Raw genomic sequence first — 25,504 nt, forward strand, 5'->3', positions numbered from 1 at the left:
CTGAAATTAATTCCATTCTTGCAAGAGAGAATTTAGGAATATATCCCCACTAAGGAACTCCCACAACTCGGATGAAGGCACTTGGCAATAAAAAAAAACCTGTGAAATCACTGGAGAAAAAGCCATAAGAAAAACATCAGGGTAGTTTTATAAAGATGCAAATGAAGGCCAAACCATTCCTCAAAGCAAAAGTACAGAACTTAGGGTGGAAACAAAAAGGTTATTTTAGCAAAGGTGGCATTTATAAAATATTTCTTATTCTCCACAGGCAGAAATATTATGTTCATTAGGCTACAGAACTTTTTTTTTCAAGTTATGGGGTGCATGGAGTGACATTAATAATAATTTCTGTTAGTTGATTTTTTAAAAATCAGTTTTACTGAGTCTTTGAAAAATAATTTGCTGCCAGGGTTATTCCATCAATTGAGAAAATTTTACAGTGTAATACCGTATTATTAATACACTCAAATATAATAACAAGGGTTATTAATGCCTTATTTCTACTTTAAAATCCTCTTAGTTCCCCCTGAAAGAGCTGTTTCAGGAGGAGAGATTGAGGTATTTCCATACATTAAAATAGGGCTGTTAAACCTATAAAATAATGCAGTTTTAGAAGGAGAATTCCCAAAATTTAAACACATGATCAAAGCATACCCCTGATCTGGAAATTTTCTACATCCTGGGAGATGACACAGCTCATCAGTTTTGATAATTCTTATCAGTTTTGATGCTCATCAGTTTATCATTGTCCTGCTCCTCAGTCCTGTGTTCAGACTTTGACCCTCCCGTGGTGAAAAAGAGGGAGAGAACCTGGTCTTAGTGGGTTTTTTTGGAGCATAACAGATAATTTTAACGCTGTTCAGCATTAATGCCTTCAAAAACTCTACTAAAAAGATAAAAATAAACAAAACACAAGTAAAAAAATATATCATATTTGGTTCGTGTGAGTGTCAGAGCTGCTCAGTCCTGATCCCAGACACTCCAAACTAAGGACCCTCCCAGGGCTTAAGCCTCCAAAATTATTTGGAAATAATGATGATACTCTGGAATCACTTGGAAATAATGATGATACTCTGGAATCACTGGGAATAAATGCACAGCAGTGCAGTATATCCCGAATTTCTCGTACCTGGTGTTTCTGTGCTGACAGGGCAAGGCATCCATGGCACAGAGAGCCAACTAAAACTCACCTGGATGCGGAATATTTGGAATATACGGAGGTTCAGAGACCTGCAGTCAACATTCCAACTTTCTCTTTGCCAGCTGGTCTCCCACTATTTGATGTGACTGCCCAGCATCCCAAAGCGACCCTGAATCCCAGGATCATGCATTGCCACTCCCAATTTCCAAATGTAAGTCACAAGAAATTCCCTTTAATTTATTAAAATGACGAGATGAATCTGTTTTTAGGTTTGGGTTTCCTGTCAGCATCGAGCTCTGGGAGTCAAGAGCGAAAGCAGAGGAATCTGAGCTCCTCACTCAGCTTTTGGTGCTGTTTTAATCACAATTAAAGAGTCAGCGGGGGAAAAAAAAAGGTTCCTCAATAACCAGAATTCGAGGTTGTTCCAGAAAGGTTATTAAAAAGAGAATGGCAGGAGGATGAGGACTCAAAAATAGCAGGATCTGACCTCCTTTGGCAAAGGAAAGGAAAGGAAGGGCTGACCTTGAGGAGTCGTGTTGGGCCCAAATCAACCTGTCCGAGGGTTGGGAAATCGCCATTTCCCCCTGGCTCTGGCTCAGACAATCCAATTAAAACCCGGCCAGGAATGAGTCAGGTGATGAAATGATTGCATGGAATGATTGCTTTCACTCCCTGCTAATGCACTGGAGGTTGCCAAGGGGAGATAAGGGAAACACACCACATCCTGTGTGGGATTTATCCCTGGATGCGTGAGGAGGAGACTCAGCTAAAGCTGACAAGGAGAATTCTGAGAAATTCACTTTAATGTATTATTTTCCTTGAATATATTCTTTTCTCTAACCATCTAAATCAGCAGAAATCACCTGAATCATTGCTAGGAAGCAGAGCAACACTGATTAATAATTATGTTGCTCTGAGCTGATGTTACAGTTGTTTTTGAAGGAAGCCCAGCTCTTAATTCAGATTTGCTCCATCTCTTCTGATTAAGAAAATCTGGGTTTATCTCAACCTTTGGGTTTTGGTTTTTTTTTTCCTTTAGGATGGAATAATTACACCCAACAAGAAGCACCTCCTCAGGGCAGATTTAAGCAAATCCATTACCTCTTCCACCAGGAATTCTAAACAATCATGAAAAAGAAGGGGGAGGAGGAATCTCGATTTATAGACACTCCTAAATATATTCTCTGCCACACAGGGATGGTGCTGAGACACTCCCTAACAAAGCCTCTTTTCTCCACCCAGCCCAGTCACTCCCCCACAACGTTTTGGGAGACCCACAGATGGCCAAACAGCTGAGACATGTTGGATTTAAAAAAGAGTGTGGCAACATCCCTGATTAGTGGAGAAAACGAAAAAAAAAATGAAAAAAATGGGGAAAAAATGGGAAAAAATGGAAAAAAATTAAAAAATTGAAAAAACAGGGAAAAAAAAAAAAATTTGAAAAAATGGGGGGAAAAATAAAAAAAAAATTGAAAAAACAGGGAGGAAAAAAGGAAAATGCCACATAAAAATGGAGAAACTCCATCCCAACCTGACCAGCCCCACAAAACCAAGGATTCTACATGTCAACAATTATTCCTTGAGCTGTTTTCAGTGAGGTGTTTGTCAGCCCTGTCCCTTCTCTGCTTCAGTCCCTGAGTGGGATTGCTCCAAAGCACTTGGGCGTGAAAGTAAAGCCCAACACGTCACCCTGGGCACAACCACGAGGAAAAGGCAGCAAGTTGACCTGGCCATCCCAAAATTTAACATTTCTGGACTAAATTCAAACGCCTGTTTGGAATTTTTGTGGGAAAAAAAAATAAACTGAACATTAAAAAAAAAATTTAAAAAAATAAATGGAATATATAAAAGTAAAAATAGAAATTGAACATAAATGAAGTGGTTTTTTGTTGTTTTTATTCTCTTTTTTGGGGGAGATGGAGGAGAAATGAAGAGACTCAGCTGAGCCAGAACTTTGAGCAGCTTGTCTTGGTGTGTCTTTTGTTTTGGCCCCATTTTATTTCAAATAAGCACCAGGAGATGTGACTCTCAGCAGAGTGAAGGATAAAGCCATGCCAAGGAGGAATGAAACACTTGGAAATGTTCCTGTTACGTGGGAAGCCTTTGAAAAGGACTTAAAAAAGAAAGGCAACGTAAGAGCTGCTAGTGAGCCAAAACAGCCCGAAATGAAGAGATTTTTATGGCAATGGAGTTAATTTTGGGACACAGAATGGTTTGGGTTGGAAGGAACCTTGAAGACCATCTCATTCCAACCCCATGCCATGGGCAGGGGACACACCTTCCACTATCCCAGGTTGCTCAGAGCCGTGGGCAGGGAGGCCACATCCAAAATGATCTTGAAAATTGACCATTATGAGATCAAATCTGTGAAAACGGGAGACAAAATCATCAGCAGGTGACAAGAGCCCAATCCTGATATTAAAATCCCTTTCTCCAACGTTTAAAATAACCCCCACTGTGTTATGTTTTAATATTATCAGCAGTATATTGGCAAGTGGGTACTTTGCTCTCCTCTGTGCCTGCCCCGGGTCCGTCTCTCTGCGCTCACAGACGAGAGGTGCCACGAACAAAACATTCCTTGATATCCCAGGCAACCACAATCCATCCTCTTCTCCACCCACAGCAGCCACCACCAGGAGGGAGTGGCCAAGAACTCCCATCTCCAGCAAAAAAAAACAAACAAACCCTTTAAAACTTCCCCCCACACGGGCAAGACCGGAGCCTCGACTTGGAATGAAACCCCAGAGAAGGGAAAAAAACTAATGGGCTGGATTGTCTATTTTTGCTGCTGATAAAAACGATATTCACTATTACATCACCTGAATAATTAAGTTCTTACAACCACCAAGGCAGGTTTAATCTTTTTAAAGCAAAGATCAGAAGGAAAATAGAGGAGATTTCGAGATAAGCTCAATAGCTGCTTCAAAGAACTCAGCTAAAATTACTTTTGAAAAGGAGTTGGGTTGTGCTCATTGTTCCTGCAGGAAAAAGTCTTCTCCAGCAGTAGCTGGAGCATGTTTATAAAACCCTTAGCAAAGCAAAACTATCTGTCCATGGGATTCCCAAATTCCAGTGTTTATAAAACTCTTAGCAAAGCAAAACTATCTGTCCATGAGATTCCCAAATTCCAGTGCTTATTTATGACTTTTTCTGAAAAATCAGCAAAAAAGCCTCTTCCCGAATTTTCTTTCTGGAATGATTAGAAAGATTCACACCAAGGCTGCTCAGGATCTACAAAGTGAGTTTAAAAGGTGTTGAGGCTTTATTCTGATTTTTGAAGGGGACTGATTGCAAAAAATCCACTTCTCTCCTGCCCCTTCCCCCCAAAAAACGTCCCCAGAACTTTGTGGCAAAAATCCTAAACTAAAAATACCAAACAACAGCAAATGTGACCTCTTAAAACAGATAATTAATTAAGTACAAATCATGCCCCGTCCCTGGAAGTGTCCAAGGCCGTGTTGGATGGGGCTTGGAGCAACCTCGGATAGTGGAGGCACCTGACATGGAATAAACGATGGATATTCAGCACCCAGCACAAACTCGAGCTCCTAATGGGAAATAAAAGAGGATTTCTGATATGAAAATCAGAGTTTGAATTTGTCAGGTCTTCCCCATCAACAGTAAATCCACATCTACTTCCATTCCTCTAAATAACATGGAAAACACAAGCAGGGGCACCACCTTTGCTCTTGAGGCCTTTTAGTCCAGAAGCAGGGAAGTGATGGATATCAGATCCCAAGCAAAGATAATTAATTCCACTCCTCAAGGACTCCCATTAGGGCAGCAAAAGCCTTTGAAATAGTTTATTTTTCTTCTTCTTTTTTTTTTTTCTCTCTTCAGTATCTAAATTGGGAATCTCTCCCATCAACCCAGTGCCAGCCTGGCCCTCGAGCATTCATGGAAACTGGGAAGAGTCCATTTACATTTGGATTTGAGAGAAATTAATCTTAACTCAGAACTTACTTGACTTTGCAGGAAATCTGATTTTTTTTTGGACCATTTCATCTCCTACTTTTCATAAGAGAAATGTACTTTACAACCAGCTCTGGGGACAGGCTTTTGTGAGCTCCTATTTCACTTTTTAGCCAAATCCATCCCAGTTTTGAGACCTATTTTCACAGACTGGGGCAGGTCACCATGGCCCAGTTTGGTTGCCTTTATAATTTCCAAGAGGAATAAAATTCTGACACTCTCCCTGTGAGGAATAAACCACCTTGGTTCCTGTAGGGCATGGACGTGGAACAGCAGCCAAACAAACTTTGCCTTTCCAATTTACTCAACTTTTCACTTTACTCCCAAGGTCAGATGGCTGATGGAAAGGGAATTACAGCTTTTATGGCAACAGGAATTCAAAACCTGGCTGGACACGGTCCTGGGATGATCCTGCTACCACACTGAACAGCCATAGGAACATGTGGAATTATTTCCCCAAACACAATTAGGAGGAGGAGCAGCAAACATGGATTTTGAAACAAGAGATGACTAAATGTGATTATTTTATGATTGGATTGTGTCCACTTCCCTGCTTTTTTTTTTTTTCCTCCTTTCATTTCTGAAGGGAGACCACAAGAAAGATGGAGAGGGACTTTGGACAAGGGATGGAGGGACAGGACACAGGGAATGGCTTCCCAGTGCCAGAGGGCAGGGAGAGATGGGAGATTAGGAAGGAATTCTTGGCTGGGAGGGTGGGGAGGGGCTGGGCTGGAATTCCCAGAGAAGCTGTGGCTGCCCCTGGATCCCTGGAAGTGTCCAAGGCCAGGCTGGACGGGGCTTGGAGCAATCTGGGATAGTGGGAAGTTGTCCCTGCCCATGGCAAGGGGTGGAAAAGGATAATCTTTAGAAAACTGAGGACTGGGATGTGGTCACGGAGCTGCTACAGCTCCTACAAACTCTTCCCCTCTTTCCTGTTCTCTCCCAGAAACTTGGGAGTGTGGAGGACACCAAGGGCAAGGTAAGGTACCATGAGTTCCTTTTGGCCCTCCACTTACTCCTCAAAGAGCTGGAATACTGGGATATTGATTCCCTGTCTTTGTGGAAAAACAGATTTTATTTCACATGGAAAGCAACGGACACTTCCCAGATCTGCAAAATAACCGGAAAAATGTGTTTCCAGGCTACCTGGAAACATCCAGGTAGCCATAAACCAAGGTGGAGGCACACAGGCATCTGGTCGTTCACTCCTTTTTGGGATTATTTATCCTTTTAGGAAGCTGAAGAAACACAAGTTTTCATTGGAATACCAGCTCCGGCTCCGGAGCATCCAGGAGAATCCAGCACAGGATTAACCCCGTGGTCTTTCCCACACGGAGCAGTCACGCACGAGGGAGGCAGGGCTGGAGCAGCTGCATATTCCAACCCCCTCACTCCCCCACCATCAGCAATTTTCCAGAATAAATTACTGTGCCATCATCTCTGGTGGCAAAGACGAAGCAACACTCGGCGATTTTTAACCTTGGATTCGCTGGTGTTGGGGGAAAAAAAAAGGGCCCAACCACCACAACCCTGGGCAAGCTTTGCACATGAACCCCTAAAATCCACGTGGAGCCAACTCCAGCTCGCAATTTAGGATAGTCTGGCCTCAGGAAAGGCACTCAGAGATTTGGAGTTGAGTTAAATAACGTGAATTTCTGATAAAAATATGACCTTATTCAGGAAGCGAGGGATACGCCCCACAAAGCTCCAGATTTCCCCCCAATTTAACAATGTATTTCACTGGCATGATCTAAGGACAAAATTATTTCCCCCCCACTCTTCCCCCCAGCTTTGGAAATCTGTTTCAATTATAACTGTGGATTGTTTAATTAGGGAAGCACGTTTAGTCTGAGGGGGGAAAAAAACAAAAAACACCTAAATGGATGGGTTAAAAGAAAAAAACCCGTCTAATGCTCCCCGGGGTCCCTGGGTCCTTCAACCCAATTTGATGTGAATGAAACCATTATTGTTCTTTTGACTCCTGCTGAGCCATTATCCAACGGTTTGCTGGGGATTGGAGGAGCACTTTCCTACAGGATTTTGTTATTCCACCGGCCAGGATTTCAGCCCTCAGCTGTGCAGCTTAAAGCAGTTTTTTGTTCAATATTTTGAGGGAGCAAAAAAAACCCTCTTGGTTTTGTAGGTTCTTACAGGAATTTTAGATTTGCGTATGGTGGGTGTTCGTTTGAAATCAACCAAGAGAAAGCCAAGCAGCCCCTTTTTTCCTCTTTTTTTTTTTTTTTTAAAGCAGTTTAACATATTAAAACCTGCAGCGAGGAAGACTCAATCAAACCCATGAAACTGCACATCCCCCCCGTCAGTGATTTCCTGCCATAAAAATGCTCCAACGTTGGATGGAAGAGTCCCACCCTAATAAAAGCCAACAGGGAAAACAACAGAAAGGGTTAAAAGGTAATAAAAGGATTATTATCATGCCTAAGTCAAACCTTTAAGTGATATGTTATTGCATTAAAATGTGAACTTTGATGATTCAGCTGGTGTTTTAACTGCTTCAGAGCCCAAATCCTAATTTTTAGTATCCCTGTAGGTGCAGATATTTGCTGTAAAACCTCCTGGAAAGAGAGTTCCTTTCAAACGAGTTAAAGAAAATATCTATGTAATCATTCCAAAAACAATTTTCCACTTTGGCTCTAAAGTAGGTTTCAAGAAATTCAATACCTAAAATACTTTCATTTCAGAATAAAACTGAATAAACCAGGGGACAGTTTGATCTTAGAGGCTGCTGTTCCTGTGATAACTGAATTAAACTGAGCAGGTAAGTGGAAAAAAAAAGAAACCCGATGAGCTGTGAGCTCTGGTTTTCTTCAGGAGATACTTGAAGTAAGATTTCAAACAGATGTTTTTCTGGCACACAAAATGAGCACAAAACCTCCAGGCGAATCAGAGCACCAAAACTGCTGCAGACCAACCACAAGAACCAGAAAAACCAAGTGTTCAAGCTGACAACACCTCAGTTTAAAAGACAAAATCCCACCTGAGCGACACTCCTTTAGCAACCACAAATAAACTCATTAAAGTCCTGGTGGTGAAGTTGGTTTAAAATAACATCTTTATACCCCTGATAGGTCGCACTCAGCCCTGAAATTCCGCAAAAAAAGCCACGGAGCAGTGGAGGGAAGCCTCCAATTTTCCAACAGCATCAAGTCTTCCAGAAGGCCTAATGGCTTATTCAAATGATTTGAGGATGGCAAGAACATCCTCATTTGAGGATGACTAAAAGTCAAGGATGGCAAAGGTCTTGCCATCCTCGAATCATTTGGACAAGTAATCCTTACCACACTGCATCATCCACGGCCATGTCACAGCGGGTTCCTCACCTGGTAGGGACATGGGATGTGGTATTCCCGGCAGCGCTCCTGGATCCACGTGGTCTCCCACACGCCGCGATAGGCCTGCTCGTAGAAATAGCAGCCGATGACGACCAGCAGCGGCACGAGGTACAGGACGCTGAACACGCCGATGCGGATCATGAACTTCACCAGCTTGTCCTGGTTCTCCTTTTCCAACGGGATTTCGATGCGGACCCGGTTGAGGGAGATAATCCCGGCCAGGAGGAGGGAGACTCCCACGACGACGTAGAGGCAGAGAGGGGCGAGGACGAAGTATCGCAGCGCGTCCACGTCGTAGAGGCCGACGAAGCACACGCCGCTGATGTTGTCGCCCTCGATCTTGTTCATGGCCAAGAGGATGATGGTGAGAGTGCCCGGGATTCCCCAGGCGCTGGCGTGGAAAAGCAAGGCCTTCTTCTCGATGGCCTCGCTGCCCCACTTGGGCACGGCGGCCAGGAACCAGGTGATGGTGAGGATGACCCACCACACGCTGCCGGCCATGGTGAAGAAGTAGAGCACCATGAAGAGCATGGTGCAGGCCTTGTTGTGGGAGCCCTGGGTCACCGTGGACGCCTTGTACTGGGCGGGGCTGGAGGCGTTGCACGCCACGCGGTCCTCCAGCAGGAAGCCGATGAAGAAGATCAGCGACACCATCATGTAGCAGACGGCGTAGAATATGATGGGCCGCTCCGGGTAGCGGAACCGCGTGACGTCGATCAGGAAGGTCAGGAAGGTGAACAAGGTGGCGGAGAGGCAGACGATGGAGATGACGCCGATGAAGTAGCGGGCGAAGGAGAGCTCCTCGCGGCGGAAGTACATGTTGGGGCAGGGAGGGGAACAGTCGCGCACCCTCAGGAAGGAGTAGCCCAGGTCGGGGTCTATTTTCAGCTCCCGAGGGCACCAAAAGCCATAATCCCTCTGGACTGCCATGGGGGCCTCTTCCGTGGGCTCCCCGGCCGAGCTGAGGTCAACGAGGCGAGGGTACGGCTCGTCGCAGTCCGGGAACCTGAAAAGTGGGAAGGGGAGAGTTTACGAGGAATATCCACGTACTTTGCAAAGATCAGTAACCTCATCTATAGGTGTGACTTCAGGCACACCAACTGGAGTGAGGACAGACAATCCAAATTAAGGGTAGTCCATGAAATAATGCAGCATTTATACCCAAACTCCAGAGCTCCTTGTCCCGGAGTGCAGTGGATGTCGAAACCACGAAACAGGTTTGAAAATTAAACAGAGAAATAAATGGACAAGGAGCCCACTGGGGTTGTAGGGATAAAGGGGAGGGTACAAAATCCATCTCAGGAGGTCTGTAGATTCAGGCTCACTGTAAACGGAGACCATACACCCATGGAAGCAGGGTTTTATAGAGCATTTTAAAGCCTTTCCTAAGCAACTTCATCTGCTGCTCTCAGGACAGTGAGATGGATACACCAAAAATCCAATCCAGCATTCATAAATTGAAATTATGATGAAGATATTTGTGTGATTAAAGCTCTGACTGGGGGTTAAGGACTGCTGGAGGAACAGCCTTGAAGGAGAGACTGAAGGGATTCCACACACTACAAGCATCCTCTGACTTATTTTGCTAAAATAATTCTTCATTGTTTTTCCTTCTCTCCAATCCAACCGTAAGAGAAACTATTTCTTCCTGTTAGTGGTTCTGTATTTTGACTGTTGGAGTCACTTATAAAAAAAAAAATAAAGCAGAAGATATTGTTCTTAATTTCATGCACACTCTGTTTCAAATAGTTTGGAACATCATCAGATGCTTTTTCTGTAAGTTATTTGTGTAAAGCTGAAAACTGCTGTTTGCACACGAGCTCAACAAGAGGTAGATGCTCTGAAAACAGAGCTTTGAGATTTTATACTCCTCAAAACCAGCCAGTTTTCAACTCTTGGGCAGGTGATGGAAATAGGAACTCGGTTCCCACCTCAGGAAACAGGCTGGGAAGCGGAACGGAAGATACGGGCACTCGCGGTGGAAAACACGCAAAACATCTGTTTGAGACCATAAAACTCCTGAGACGGTGCCAAAATTTTACCTTGGGATTGCGAAAGGGAAAAAACCAACAAACCACCCGGATCTTCTCACCTGGTGCACTCCATGTCCTCGGGCCAGGCCACCCCGAACATCTCCATGAGCTTGGAGCACTCGCTGTAGGCCCTCTGGCAGAGCCGGCGGCAGGGCAGGGTAACCCGCCCGTATTCCATGCACACCGGGGCATAGAGGGCACACAGGAAGGGTCGGAAATCCCGGGAGCATTCCAAATTCACCATCGGGTGGAAGGGCTGGGGAAGGGAAAAAAAAGCAGGATTCAACAGCTGCAACCAGCACATCTGCAGGGGGGTTTCACGGGAAGCTTTGCTTTGTCTCGTCACAACCGGTAACACATAACACAACCTCGTTTCTCTGTTGGAATGATCAGGTATTTTTGGGAAGACAGGTGATCAAGAAGCCTGGGGACAACCACAGCGATTCACAAGGGACATTTATGTCCTTGATTTGCATTAAAAGCAGAGGGAATTAAGCAGCTAAACCCCCCCAGAGGGGAATTTCAGTTCTACCATCAGAGCGCATCCGTAGAAGGAAAACACTCCCAACCTGCACGCTACCATTGTCATATAAACTCTCATCAACTTCCCAGCTTCCAGAAAGGGCTGTGACCGTGTAACCACAGAGAAGGCACAGTAAATATGTCATTTCTTCACTGACCATCAGAAAAAGGCACCGTGAAATCAAAGCCTGAAAATAAAAAATGAGTCAGGAAAAAATGACTGGTGTCTTGTGCTCCCCTGGCGCTTTATAACGGGTTTGAGTATCGATGAGAGCAACGCTCCTCGGAAACTCTGAGAGGAAATCTATCCCAGTTGGGCAAATACAGCTGGTCTTGAGCATTTCTGAAGATGAAAAAGAAGGAAAAATAAGTAGGGCAGGGATTTATGTCTGAATAAAAGCTGGAGCACGTTGATAATCCACGTTATCTTCTAAACTATCCTGTGTGGGTTCATTCTGCTCTTACTCGTCTTTAAAACACTCCAGGAGTTAATCAATATTTTATTCCAAGCCTGTGTGGCACTTACCACTATCCAAAGCCTCACCATCTCTCTGGATATTAATATAAGATCAATTATATTCCTTTGAGAGTGGAATATTCAAGGACACAGAATACTGAGATCCATTAGGACTTACAACTCTGGAACGAAACACTATTTTGACGCCAGACTTTCCCCTTCTCCCCAGCCAGGCAGGATTACAGAGTAAAGGGAGTCTAATCTTTAGAATTCGTGGTGCAATAGCTGAAGCACAAATGAATCTGCTGTAGATAAATATATATAAACCCTAAATCTTATTAGAACTGAAGCTGAAGAGGAGCTGCAGAAAGATTATATTTGCAAACAGCAATTTCCTGAGAAGTATTTTAAACCAGTTCAGCTTTTTCTTTTTTTTTCTTTTCCAAGAGTAGAGTAGAACAGACTAAATAACAAAAAATAGGTCATCTTCTGTAGCAGTATAAATGAGAAATACTAGGAATTATATGGAAAAGTTTCATTCCCAGTTCTCTCTTACCAACTCTTTACCCTTTCAGTTCTTCCCACATGTCTCCTTTTCCCTGCAAAAGATTAATTTTTGGAATACAAGACACAACCATGCTGTGATTTTACTGTTTTTTTTTTTTTAAACATCATTATTATTTACCAAGCTGATTAAATTCCCTTCATTTTTCCAGTGTCCCATGACAGGAGAGCTGTGCCATTTGGCACTAACCTGCATAAAGAGCAGCAGAAACCTCCAGAGTCATCCACAAGAAAAAAGGCAGCAGCAGTTGGAAACTATTTACATTTACAAGCTTGTGTGACTCAAAGGTATCTTTCTGTTTGGCTGGACAGGTACTTCAGACGCATAAATGTATTTATTTTTGAATATTTAGGACCTACAGCACAGTTAAAGGCATTGTTTGACCACATGGATCCAAGAAATTGGTTGTAGGCAGTTATGATTGGACAAGCTGAAGGCAAGTCTTCCTTTATTTGATGCAAAGGGAAAATAAAGGAAGTGTTTAACTCCCTTTCTTTTCAAAGAACCTTGAAAGTAAGAAAATTGAGTTATATCTTTATGAAAAAGAACCACTGCCTTCATTCCTGGCTCAATCCCAAAATCCTGCCTCCTGCCACTGCAGTTTTCCACACCTAAATTTCAAGTTCTCCTGGCAAATGCTCCCCTGCTCTCCCCTGCTACATCTCCAATTAAGGAAAGATGTTCCAGGAGTTCCTCTTTTCCTGCTATTTTGCCTTCATTAAAATTTCTGTTTGGTTTTGCATGAGTTGAAGAAGCTGAGCTGCTTTAGGAAGAGCCCAAACTGTGCCAAGGTGTGCAAACACAGCTCCAGGTCATGGATATTCCAAAGCAAAGGGAAGTAGTAAGGCCAGTTCAAGGGAACAGAAAGGTACCAGGACACCAAAACATCTGAAACAACACTGGAATAACTGGATTTTCCCAGAGGAGTCCCACAGAAGGCACAGCAGGTGCACTTTGGGTGCTGGAAGGGGTCTGGTTTTGAGCTCAGCCTTGGCATATTCCTCAAAACACAAAACAGATTTACTCAATCCCAACAATCCCTGCCTCTTCTCCCAGGGAACAAGGGACAGGACAAGAGGAAACGGCCTCAAGCTGTGCCAGGGGAGGGTCAGGGCAGACTTCAGGTGGAATTTCTTCCTGGAAAGGGTTATTAAACATTGGAACAGGTTTCTCAGGGAGGTGGTGGAGTCCCCATCCCTGGAGGAGGTGTCCAAGGAATGACTGGACGTGGCACTCAGTGCTCTGGGCTGGGTGACAAGGTGGAGAAGGGGTCACAGGTTGGACTCGATGATCCCAGAGGTCTTTTCCAACCTAAATGGTTCTGCGATTCCTGGAGAAATTCCCTTTTAAGCAGGGCTAATCTAGCAGGACCATTCCCCAGCGCTGGCTGCTCTGGTTCTCAGCGCCTCCAGGCCTCTCCCACACCACTGTGTCTCCCAAAACAGCATCTGCAGGCAGAACAAAAACTCTCTTATGAACTATAATCAAATCATTTTCAAAATCACAGAGAGGCTCAGCTGGAGAACAGGAGAAGAAAAAAACCCTACGACAACTCCTTGTAAGGCAGGAAAAGAGACTGACCTGCTTCCAAGCAGCAACAGCAGCACTTGTGTCTTCAAGTGCCCCATCTCTAAAATTATCTCAGAATTATCTTACCCCCTTGCAGCTCTTAAGATGAAAAGTCACTTCCACCTACTGATTATGTTGTTCCCTATTAAAACTAAAGCCAGGGGCGTTAAAAGACTCTTTTCATGCTCTTGCCCAAGGACTCAGTGCAAGTTATGACACCAAGCCCTGGTGCCTAACAAAGGGCTCTCTGTGAAACGAGATGTGCTCTTGAAAAATGCCTGTTGAACAGCTCCAAGAGGGAAAGGGAAGAGGGCAAGGACAAGGGAAGGTGTGACAGCCAAACCGATTTCAGTAATTCAGGCCAAGTCTTGGGAAATCCCAGAGAGGGAAGAGATAAAATGTTTAAAAGGAGATAAACACTTGTGCACTCCTGAAGGTACTCAAGTATTTAAAACATGCCAGATCACACAACTGTGTAACATATTCCCAGTTCTACACCCACTGGGTCCTTCCACCTCTGGTAACAACCTTTGTGACCACGCAAATTCCTTCAATCCCAAAGATAACTGTGAGCTCTTCCAGGCTGAGTCAGAGCCCTCTCCTCCCTCTCTTTGCCATCCAGGTGTTGAGTATCAATAACACCCCACAGCCCTCTATCACTGCTTCCCTCAGAGCAGCACAACCTGCAGCACAACCTCTCCCAGCTCTTCCTTCCCTCTTCCCCAGAATTTTTTTGTGATGGCAGCAAAGCTGTTTTAAGAAATTTCCCGACTCCCAGCAGTGTGGCCCCATCTCCTTCTTTCCCTGCAATTCCCATCTGCTGAAAAAAAGGTTTAATGGCCATTCTCTAACAGAGAGCAGAAAATTCCTGCTTGCCTTATGTTTTGTTTTCTGGAGGGGATCATGGAATCACAGAATGGTTTGGGTTGGAAGGGACCTTAAAGATCATCCAATTCCACCCCCCAACTTTCATTCCCCAGGGGATGACAGATAAAGGAAAGCCGGAATGATATGTGTCCATTTCCCCCCCCCCCCAAAAAATAATTTTTGGAACAAATTCTCATTTTTGGTTACAAAGCAAAAGCAACAATTTTATCTCTTAAATACCCCCTGGACCTGCATTTCAGTTTCAGACTTCTCATATTCCTGAGAGATAATAAATCATCAAAAATCATAATAAATCATTATCTCTCAGCTAATAAACCAAACCCTTCTCTTTATTTTACACAGCAGCAGCCATTTAAAACTGGCTGTTACTTGGGAAGCGACAATGCAAGACTTAAAGCAAGTTATTTTGCTGATTTTTTTCCCCTTATCTATTCCATCCTTTGAACAGAGAACTAAACAGGAAGCGTTCTCATAAACTCATAGAGGGAAGGAGGGAAGTTTTCTCCCCTCGGGCTCCTGGGAAGAGAGCGATGCTATGACTATCAATTGCTTTTGAAATTCTCTGGTGGAAGCAGCTGCCTCGGGGCATATCCAACCACAGGAGCTGCTCTTTGTGCCCTGCCTTGCCCCGGCTTTGATTCACCCTGCTGTTCATTAGGGAAAAAGGCTGGAATTGTATCTGAAAGGGCACGGGCACTGCTGCCTTCCAGGCTGCCTCCCCTGAGGCTGCTGCTGGGTTTAACTCTCCAGACAGCTCCTGGTTAAGCTGAGTTTGTTCTACCTCCTGCTTTTGATGACCACGGGTCTCCCTGACTGAAGAGACCTCAGCTCTGAACAGTCCATGTCCTCTCTCTGAGCAGAACTGGCTTTCTGGAGACACGTGGAAATTTGTTTTCTCCTCTAAACTTGCCAGGTTTCCCGGAGCCTGCACCCCACACTCCTGGTGCACACACTCAACCTGGAAATACTCGTTTTAGGTTAATTCCCCTGCTGGAATAAACAGCTGAAGCCAACTTTAAACGGGGCTGCGCTTGAGGGTCCCGCCTTAACCCACCTGGGGCCTCCTAAAGGAGCTCAGGGAACGTTCTCACAGGCACAGCAGGGCTGGTGCTTGGCAAAGAGCACTGATTTTGGGGCACTTGGTCAGGAAAACAGAGCCATTCCTACTTTTCCCACTCGAGCTGGATGGTGACACTCAGTAATGGTGGCAGAGAGGGCCAGGAGCATGCTCAGGTGTGTCAGAGTGAGCCTGTTTCTTCTGGAATTAATCCATCCCTGCCCAAATTAACGTGGCTCTGGAGGTGCAGCTTCACTGCAGACACTTTATTCTGTTTTCTAAAGGCACCAGGTTACTTTGCCCAAGCCTGCTTTGGATGCACAGTGCCAAGGCACGTTCATATTTGGCATGAAGTGCATCCAAACTTACCTCACCATTAACTTCCTTGTTGAGAAACTGAGATATACTTTTATTTTTATAATTATTTCTAGCTTTGTACAGTGATGCACATACAAAAAGCCAAATGGGGCACAGTTCTGGTTGCCCATTGAGCTCATCCTTCAGCTTGGAATTAAAGCTATCCACACATTTATCTGTATAAACCCCATAACCCACTGCATTCCCACATCCCATGTATCATAATTTGTTGTTAGCTGCAAAAACCATGGTTGTAACGAGGATTAGACTGACACTTTAGTGACTGGGAAGGGAAAAAAAAATCAGATTTTTTAGCACTAAAAATAGATGTCTGCATTTAAATAGCTATTTAAGTAACTCCAACCATAAAAAAGACAAGTAATTACTCTGGGTTCAAGAGCTATTTTTTTTTTCATGCTATAGGTCAGACCAGACACTCACCCTGTTATTTACTTTAAAACCTCAGATCGATTATTTTACCTGCCTCAGTCTGAAGGGGCAGCAATCATGAAACCACCCTAAACGTTCTGTCTGCAAACAGACAGCCGAGGTTTAATTTCTCAGCTGCAGGGGGGGGGCAAAAAAGGCAGGATAAAGATGAAAGTAGTTAAAAGACAGCGACTGACCGACATTAATCGCTGCCTGTATGACTAAAAAGCAAAGCCATCTGCTCTCGTTCTTTAAAGATGTCTCCTGCTTCATCTGAAATTCCAAAGTTCCTCTGGAAGACACCAAAAAGACGGGGCCCATCTGTCAATTTGCACTTTTCCTGGGAGTGGGTTTTATGTTTCAGGAGCCGGTGGATGCAGATGGGTGGCCCTGGTAACCATTTCCACTTGCAAGAAGTGTTAGGTTTTTTTATCTGACAGCTGAGATGGTTTGGGCTTCCTCCTTCCTCTCCATATGCCTGCTGTGATGGGCTTGGGAGAATTCCAAAGGGAAATAAATACACGGCGCTCCGGACTGTGGTTTAGATCCTCATAAAACACACTTGCCTGGACAAGCAACAGACTCTTGGGCAGGAGGGGTTAAGTCTTGTCAAAATCCAGTTTTCCATTGAAATGACACATTTCTATCTCCTGTGGCTGCAGGGACAACGTTCCAAGAGCAGACAGAGCGTGATCACTGCTTTGATGGATTCTTGACACTGACTGGGGAGCACACGGCGGAGCTCGACAGCCAGATCAGGCTCTTCAGTGCTCAAAGGAAAAAATAAAAAAAGGGGATTTCTAGAAATCAGAAACATGAGGGGAAATCCAGATAAGGGCAGGGCCAAGATTCAGAATCACCCCTCATTTTATCCGCACCCGGGACGGCAGCGTCTGCCACGGAACACCCAACACCAACGCCCCGCAGAGCCAAACCAAATGAGTTGGATTTCCAGGTATAATTAATTAATAATATGTTATATATATTTATACTGAATCCTCCTGCTGAAGACAATTTACTTTTACCTCCCAAAGGCTTGAGGACTTCTATGGTTTCATGTGTGACTTCATTAACTGGGGGTTTTCACCCAGCTGACGTAGCAGAATGTCAGAGAGTTTAATATCACCCCCCAGTTCTTCATGTAGCCATGAAGCTCCATGTTTTCCACTGGGATGAGGATGGAAGAAGGCTTCTGTTCCCCAAATTTTGACATACAAGCCAAAGTGCTTCTTGGCAGACCAACCAAGGGAACCTGCAATATTCTGCCTGCCTTAAAAGTAGGTGGGAACTGTACAGTTGTCACCTTCCTCCTCCCAGGTGGCCGTGAAATGAGGAGAAATCCCAGTTGCCATCTAATGCCCTTCAGGGCAAGTTTCACAAGGGGCAGGAGTTCATCCAGCCCTGTCCTGTCCCTGCCACCAGCCTCCTGCACCCTGACTGGGGTTTAAGGTTGATTTAAAACCACCCATGAAACCAACCTCAAAGCCACATGTGCTGCGTTTGGACCATTCAGCCGGGTAAAAAAGTCAGGATCAAATCCTGAATGCTGAGATTGAAGAACGTTTGCATCTAAATATCTTTCCTCTTTAATACAGAATCATCATTTAGGTTGGAAAAGACCTCAGAGATTGAGCCCAACCTTTGACCGATCACCTGCTCATCATCCAGCTCAGAGCACTGGGTGCCACATCCAGTCATTCCTTGGATAAGGATGTGAACTCCACCACCTCCCTGGGCAGGGAGGTTGATCAACACCTTGGTTATTCAATTCCCTTTTTTACAAGCTTAGTTTTTACCTGGTTTAATGACCCAGGCTTTTAAAACCAGGAGCAGAACCCTTTGGCAGGCAGAGAAACCACAGCGAAATTCAGGAAGCTCCATTTGCCACTCCCTTGGCAGCCAGTCTGATCTCACAAAATCTCATAAAATCCTCCCAAAACACCTGGTTTCATGGATGAGAAAACAATGGCAGACCCAGTTGTAATAAATCCCCTCAGTGCCTGAGCTGTGAAGGCCACACGATGTTCTCCAAGAAGGAATTACCATCCAGCAACTCTCGTGCCTTCCCTGGCTACAGCAGGACCAGCATCTCCCTGGGAATAGGTTAAATGAGTTAATTTTGCTCCTATGAAAACCCACAACAAACCTCCCCTAAATAATTTTGCCCCTGTGAAAAGCCACAAGAAATTTCACCTAAAGATTTCAGGGAATGATCCTGCAATACCCACAGAGACAGTTGGTTTGGAATGCACTATTATATAAAAAAACCCCAAAATCAGTTGTGCCAAATGATTTTACAGATGTGTGTGGCTACATATTGAAACTTTTCTTGACTGTCCAAATTGAAAATCCAGAATACTCAGGTGATCCAGTGATTCACCTCTATGGAAAAGTCATTTTTTTTTGCTGTATATGGCTGAGAAAGGAGGAGAGCAAACTGATCCAACACAACCATATGCATAAATAAGATGATGCAAACTGAAGTAAGCACATAATCTGCTGGATTTACACTGTAAAAATTATTCTGGATAGCAAATCAAACCTATCTGTAACATGAACACTGATATTTTAACAGCTGTGCCTTAATCTAACATTACAGACCATCTGTTACATCTACACACCAGCAAAAACCACACCCCCCCCCCACCAGTTGGATGGGAGAGAAGATTTACATTTTTGGGACTCAAAATCAAGGATATTTCACAGGGCAATAATTAAAATATACTGTTTACTGGCTTGACAGCTATTTCTTTCCCTCATGGGTACTTTGCAGGCAGGCAGCACCGTCAGCCCAGCACGCTGAGCTGGCCTTTGGTATCAGTAATTCAAAAATCAGCAGGTTGCTCCACGTCCATAAATAATTCAGGATGGTTTTCCTGGGTGTGAGGGTCTATATTCTACAAGCTCTGCAGCCCTGCTGTCCCTTATATCACGGAATCATGGAATTCCCAGGCTGGTTTGGGTGGGAAGGGACCTTAAAGACCATCCAGTCCAACCCCCTGCCATGGGCAAGGACACCTTCCACTATCCCAGGTTGCTCCAGCCTGGCCCTGGACGCTCCCAGGGATGGATCAGCCACAGCTTCCCTGGGAATTCTATCCCAGCCCCTCACCACTCTCACAGGGAAGAATTTCTTCCTAATATCTATGCATTTACTGGAGTAGAATCTACCCAAATCAAACTGCACCATCTCCAAATCTCAACTCAACAGCACTTCCCACTTCATTTTTTAGTTTCTCCACTGCAGCTCTTACCTTTTCTCTTCTCTCTCACACACAAATAATAGGTTTTTTTACAATTTACAGCTCCAGACTATTTTGGCTGCCAGGATTCTCCAGGGATTATACCTGATTTGGGGGTTATTTCAGCCAATTTCCAACGCAGGAAAAGCAAAGCTGCAGCATTTAGCACTCCTCACATGCTTTAATTGGGTAGATGTGGGCAGATAATGGTGTAATCCCGATTTTACTCAGGAAAACGTGTAAATTTACCTGAAAGTTTGAGGGGAAAAACCAAGAGTGGCTCCATGCACAACCACCCTGTCCTGCTGCTCTTACCATGAGCAAGGACAATAAGGCCATGACAGAGATAAAAAGTGACCTTTTAGTTGAATCTTGGCATCACCTTCCCGTACTTTGGAATTAAGCATTAAACTCTTCCCACGTGACACAAACAACGAGAAAATTAGGTGGATTTGGGGGGGAAATTTTCAATCCTTGGAAAGAGATTTTTCTTTGTTTTGTGATTATATTTGTACAGTGAGCCTCTAGGTTCTGAACAAACACTGACTCCACTTACTGGGATTCTTTAACTGTTTTTAAAGGATATGGTCCATCCCAATACATGTTTCTTTGACCCAATTACAGAATTACAAGAGGGCCACTAAACAGGCCCCTCTACTTCATCAGACAGTAACACAAAACCAAAAAGTTAATGGAGAATGTCTCAATTAATAATAATAACAGAGAATGTCTCAATCTACTCCAACAGACTAGATGAAAATTGATTTATGCTCCAAATAGAAGCTTTAAGATAATTAGTTGACGACTTCAACTTTTAGCCACTTTTAAACCATTAACCATTTTTTAAACCATGTGCGAGCACAGCAGCTGTAAATTAAAATTTTAAGATTCATCAAGCAATACCATCCCTTCCATTCAGTGCCAAGTTAATGAGGTCACAGCTGAACGCTACAGGGGAGCACAGGGGGAAAGAATTAAAAATAATTGCAATTGTATCCCACTTTTCCACTGGCCAGACAGCTGTTACCAACCCCACGAGCATCTGAACCCCCCCCCCAAGTCTGGAATCCTCACCAAAACCACCAAACTAAGAACAAACCCAAGCTCCCGACATCGATTTTTCTTGCCTGGAGTTAATAATTCACCAGATAAATATTTGACAGGAATTCCCACAGTGCCTTTGCCCGTTTGTTTCTCTGGCATCCTAAAAGTGTGTTTGTCTCTCTGAAAACACATTAAAAGGAGATTTTGCCCTCAAAGGTGTGGGAGTTCCTTGCTGTTGAGGGCAGAAGTTTGTGCCTCGCTCTCTGCTGGATCCTGAACATAATTTTTTGGGGGGTGGGGGGAGAGGAAAATTGCTCCCACAGCGTTCCCTGCACGTCTCTGAAACACTCACAAGTAGGACAAGGCCAAACACAATAACGGGATTAATAAGACAGTGGGAGGACAGAGGGGACACGGATGAAGGAAACAAGGGAAGACAAAAAGCTTATGCAACTACTCTGGGAGGCCCCTGCACAGGAGGATGGACCCAAACTGTTTTCCAGTCAAATAAAGAGAAGCAAATATCTGTGGATGCTGCGGAAGGAGAATCCCTTAAAAATATTCTTAACCAGTGACACTCGGTCACCCTTTAAGAATATTTTTATTCTTAAACTCGTGTAAATGTCAGGATCTGGGTGGAATACACTGCAGGGGCATTGGCAGCGGGGAGGATCCACATGGAATGGAATCAGTGGGATCAAACCATAAAGAGCAGGTCAGAAAAACAGAAATATTCCATTAAATTCCTTGGAGATGTAACCACTTGAGGATGATGCAAGAAGAAAAAAGGGGGTGTGTTTTCCCATTGAATAATTGCTCAACACTGCAAAATCCACTTATACCTATATATATATATATAAATATATAAAATCTACATATATGTTATATATATATATGTTTCTGAAAGGATGGAAAATGCAACTGAGGGAAGACCAGGTGTGGGGCTCTAAGGAAGGGAAAGCTTGGAGCAAGAGGATGGGGCAGGAGAGTGGGAAGGAGTGTCCATTGGTCAAGGCTTCGTGATGAGTTCTCTGCTGACTTCACTCATAGTGGCTCCCACTGCCTCCCACCTCATGGATGAGGGCTGAGATGGAATTCTTTAATCCATCCCACCAGCTCCTGTTTGATGGATACAACGGGATGTGTCAGAAGGATGAGATCCCAGTGCAGGAGAACCACAACCCCCAGACCTCCTACAGCCCTGGCTCAATCCAACACCCCTCTCCCGAGTCCCCTCCGTGACCCCGGAATTCACAGCAGCTCCTCCAGAGTGGGAGGGGAACCAAAGGCTAAATTTTAAAAGCCTGGAAGTTCACTATTCCCCGACAAAAGCAGCTCCCTCCCGTTGTGCCAGGGGAAAAACAAAAAAAAAAAAAAAAGAGAAAAAGAAAAAGCAACTGCTGGATCTGAAGAATTTTGTTGCCTTTTTGTGCTAATACTTAATTAAGGTTATTCTGAATGATTTGCCCGCAGTTGCAAAGTTAAGAGTAAAGAAAATATCTCTGTAACCTTCAGGGGCTGAGATTTTTCAGAATTTGAGCCCCAAGAGTTTGCAAAACAGGAGGACCAGTTTTCAAATCAGACCATTTAAATGGTATTTCTTCTACATGAGGTAAAGACTGTTTTTCTGTAAGGCTGAGTTAATTTGCCATTTGAAAAGCTACAGGGAAAAACCTGGAGGCAAAGAGGCTTCGCTGGTCTTCAGCCAATTTATATTAAAACTTAAATATTTAACACATTTGTAAAATGTGTAGATAAAATTTTATTATCGCAGGATACACATTTTTGTTTTCCTGATTTTTTTTTTTTTAATTTTATTATTGTCATTAAGCATCAAACCTGAAATCCAAGGTCAAACTTTGTCATCATCTTTTTCTCTGCAGTTACATTTCCACGTTGCACCTGCCCAGACGGGACCAGGAGGGTTAAAATGTACAATAAGGAGGCAGAAGGAATTCTCAGGGATTCAGCAGTGCATCAATGGCATATACTCATATATTCATCCACTCCTCCACAAAGACAGAACGAGGGATGTCAGATAATCGACAGCTCGATTAAATCCTTATGAAGGGAAAAAACCGTAAAAACACATGAGTTTTGTGAGAAAAATGTTAAAAAACGTGAAAACGATGCTTTCGGAGCCGTGAGGGGGGAAAGCAAACAAGCGGCTGACCAGAGTCCTCTCACTGAATTTAAAAAGAAAGATGTTTCCCCTCGCCCAGGGCCGCAGACATGACAACTTTTGTTCCATAAATCAAGGAACGGGCAACACGTAAACAAGTTTACAAATTGAAAGCAACTTTTTTAAAAGATAAATTTCGGGTCTCTACGGCCACACAAAGCTGAACTTCAAGGAGCCTTCCTCTCCTTGTTCAAATTCAAATGAAGCAAGCCCTTTGTGCTTCTCTTTTCAAATTTCCTTCCTTGTTTCCATGGGAACCCCCGGGATGACAAGCCTTGGAGTGGAGCAAGAGGCCAAGCTTGGCGAGGGGTGTGAAGAGGGGAGAGAGTCAAAGGGCAGAATTTGGCTCGGGAGAATCGAGATGCCAACCTTTGTCACCCCAGCAAAAGGGGGGGGGTAACCATAGGAACCAACTCTGAGGGGGCATCGCGGCCAAAATCCACAAGAGGGGAAGGAAACGGGGAAAGGTGTTGCTAAAAGTGCAATGCCAGGGCTTACAATGGAAAAAATAAAAGCCTTATCAACAAAAAAAAAATTAAAATAAAAGCAAGAATGAGCATCCAACCTCGTGCCAGTTCGAAGTCCTTTTAAATGAGTCAAATTAATTTATATGAGAATTAGATGCCAATTTATACAGAGAAATTGGGCAGATCTGATCCTCAAATCTGACATGAGAATTTGATGTAAAGAGGCCAAATATTCCCCTCGACTGATGGGCTCTGGAGATGTTTTAATGCCCCGTGGATAAGTGGAAACAGCACAGGATGAGGAAGATGGAGCTTTGGTTTCCAACACCCACATCCAGCTCCCACAGGCAGTTCTGCAGGATATGGAAGAGTCTGGTTGTCATTGTCACCAGGGCAGTGATGTGACAGAGCAGATTCACAGTCTTATTAACACGGCATCGCACTCATCCACTCCATAAAAAAAATATAAATATGGCTTATTTTTATTATTGAGCCTTGTAAAAGAGACGGCAGGAGGCTGAGCCCTATAAAATCACTAATGATACATAAAGGAAAAATATGATCCAATTGCTCCCTGTATCTGCAGCACAAAAAGCAGGGAACGTAAAATCAGCAGCTGGTTGTTTGAAGATTAAAAAAAAAAAACCACAGACAAAAAACAACAGTAAATTCTTCACACAACACTTAACTTCTGTAACTGCTGCTGGTTTGTGGGGATGCTAAAAGAATATACAAGTTCAGGGAGGAAATGGCTTCATATTCCTGCTCTCAGGCTCTTAAATTCAATTATATATCGTCTTGCAGGTCCCAAGTGTTGCAAGATGGAAGAGTGGACTCAGTTCCAGAGCACTGGGTCCCTCAACCATCAGGGATATTTTGCAGCCCTCAGGGGGCTTCAGGACCAGTTTGGTGATGGATGGAGGACAAACTCTGGCTCACCTTCCCTCAGAACGTCACAAACCCCTCAGGCATCTATTTGTGTTTCTTGATTCCCACATGGGAAATGGGGAATAAGGCAGCAGGGCCCAAATGAGGCTTGGGTGAATTTAAGATTTGTCCTTTGAACATTAAAAACATGCTTTGATCAATTCTCCTCCTCTCTTTTGCTACCACAGAACAGCTTCAAAGCCACACAGGAACATCCCACTGATATAGAAATGACTCAGATCCATAAAGGCCATCCTAACTTTCTCCAAATTCACCACAAGTGTCTCTCAAAAACAAAGAAGAAAACTGCAGCCACACCAGCAAGACAAATGCTAAAATTTATGACAAGTGCTCCTTGGTGCTTAAGTTATTTCATATTTATTCTCTTCTCCTGTCAGTCTGTTGTGGTTTTCTCTTTGAATCCAACCATCCTATAATTGGAAACACCATCACACACTGGAGAAAGCAAGGAAAAAGCCACTTCCAAGGGACCAGCAAAATAAAAAGCATATCCTCACCAAGCCACCCAGCTTTTAAGTAGGCAAACGGTATTTACATCACTACCAACTTTTTTCGCACGAAAACCCCACAAAGATGGGAAGGAGTGTCTGTGATTTTGTGGCAGGTGAGAGAATGGTAAATGGTAAAACCAGTATTCCCTCACAACACCCTCTGGCATCTATATTTGCACTCGCAGGTCTAAACTACAACTGACTGAACAGCACTTTGTCATCTAAACTATTCAAAATAAAGTCATGTGTGTTCCACCTTTCCTGATAATTCCTCCTCGAGGCTCCACCAGCTGCTACAGAATTAGCCACAATGCAGTGCCATCTGCCTTCATGACCCTGAAAACATCCCCCTGTGGGTAGATGTTGATTAAGACATAGATCATTTACTTGCAACTGAATCTTTACATAAAACTGATTTTTTTTTTCTCGTATGTTTGCACTAAACCATCGGGGCTGAACTTCGTTTTCAGCCTTCCAGTTGAATCATCATTCAGAATTAATCTTTTATTCAAGCAAATATGAAATGGTGACAGAGTTCTCACTCAACGTGCAAGCAGTAGTTTATCAATTTAACAGAACCCCCCAAACCCTAAATCTCTTCATTTTTCCTCTCGCTGCAAGTCAGCATTTTGAAAATCTTCGTGTGGCATCTTTTTCTCATTAACAAACATCAAAGAACAGAAAAACAGTGTTTCTGAAATTATCCTCTGGAGAACATCTGTTACCCAGGCAAAAGAAATGAAGAGTTTCTCCCACCTGCTATCCCGCTCTAATATTTGGGGACTGATGT

At 43.8% G+C, this 25,504-nt stretch overlaps 1 protein-coding gene across 6 annotated transcripts in view; it reads right to left on the reverse strand.

The window, feature by feature from the left end:
- Nucleotides 1-25,504, reverse strand: part of FZD3 (frizzled class receptor 3) — a 52,236-nt gene that overhangs the window by 15,240 nt on the left and 11,492 nt on the right. For 4 of the 6 annotated variants that reach the window (XM_032683672.1, XM_032683667.1, XM_032683668.1 and 1 more), the window contains 2 exons: nucleotides 10,556-10,752; nucleotides 8,452-9,469 (listed from right to left, as the gene is read on the reverse strand). In XM_032683672.1, the coding sequence (XP_032539563.1) occupies nucleotides 8,452-9,469; nucleotides 10,556-10,752 (1,215 nt within the window). Of the gene's footprint in view, nucleotides 1-8,451; nucleotides 9,470-10,555; nucleotides 10,753-11,176; nucleotides 11,207-19,831; nucleotides 20,031-25,504 lie in introns of those variants that run through there. The other 2 variants (XM_032683670.1, XM_032683671.1) reach the window with 2 other exon arrangements.

The sequence above is a fragment of the Chiroxiphia lanceolata genome, chromosome 3 (genome assembly GCF_009829145.1).
Source record: "Chiroxiphia lanceolata isolate bChiLan1 chromosome 3, bChiLan1.pri, whole genome shotgun sequence".
Lineage (NCBI taxonomy): Eukaryota > Metazoa > Chordata > Aves > Passeriformes > Pipridae > Chiroxiphia > Chiroxiphia lanceolata.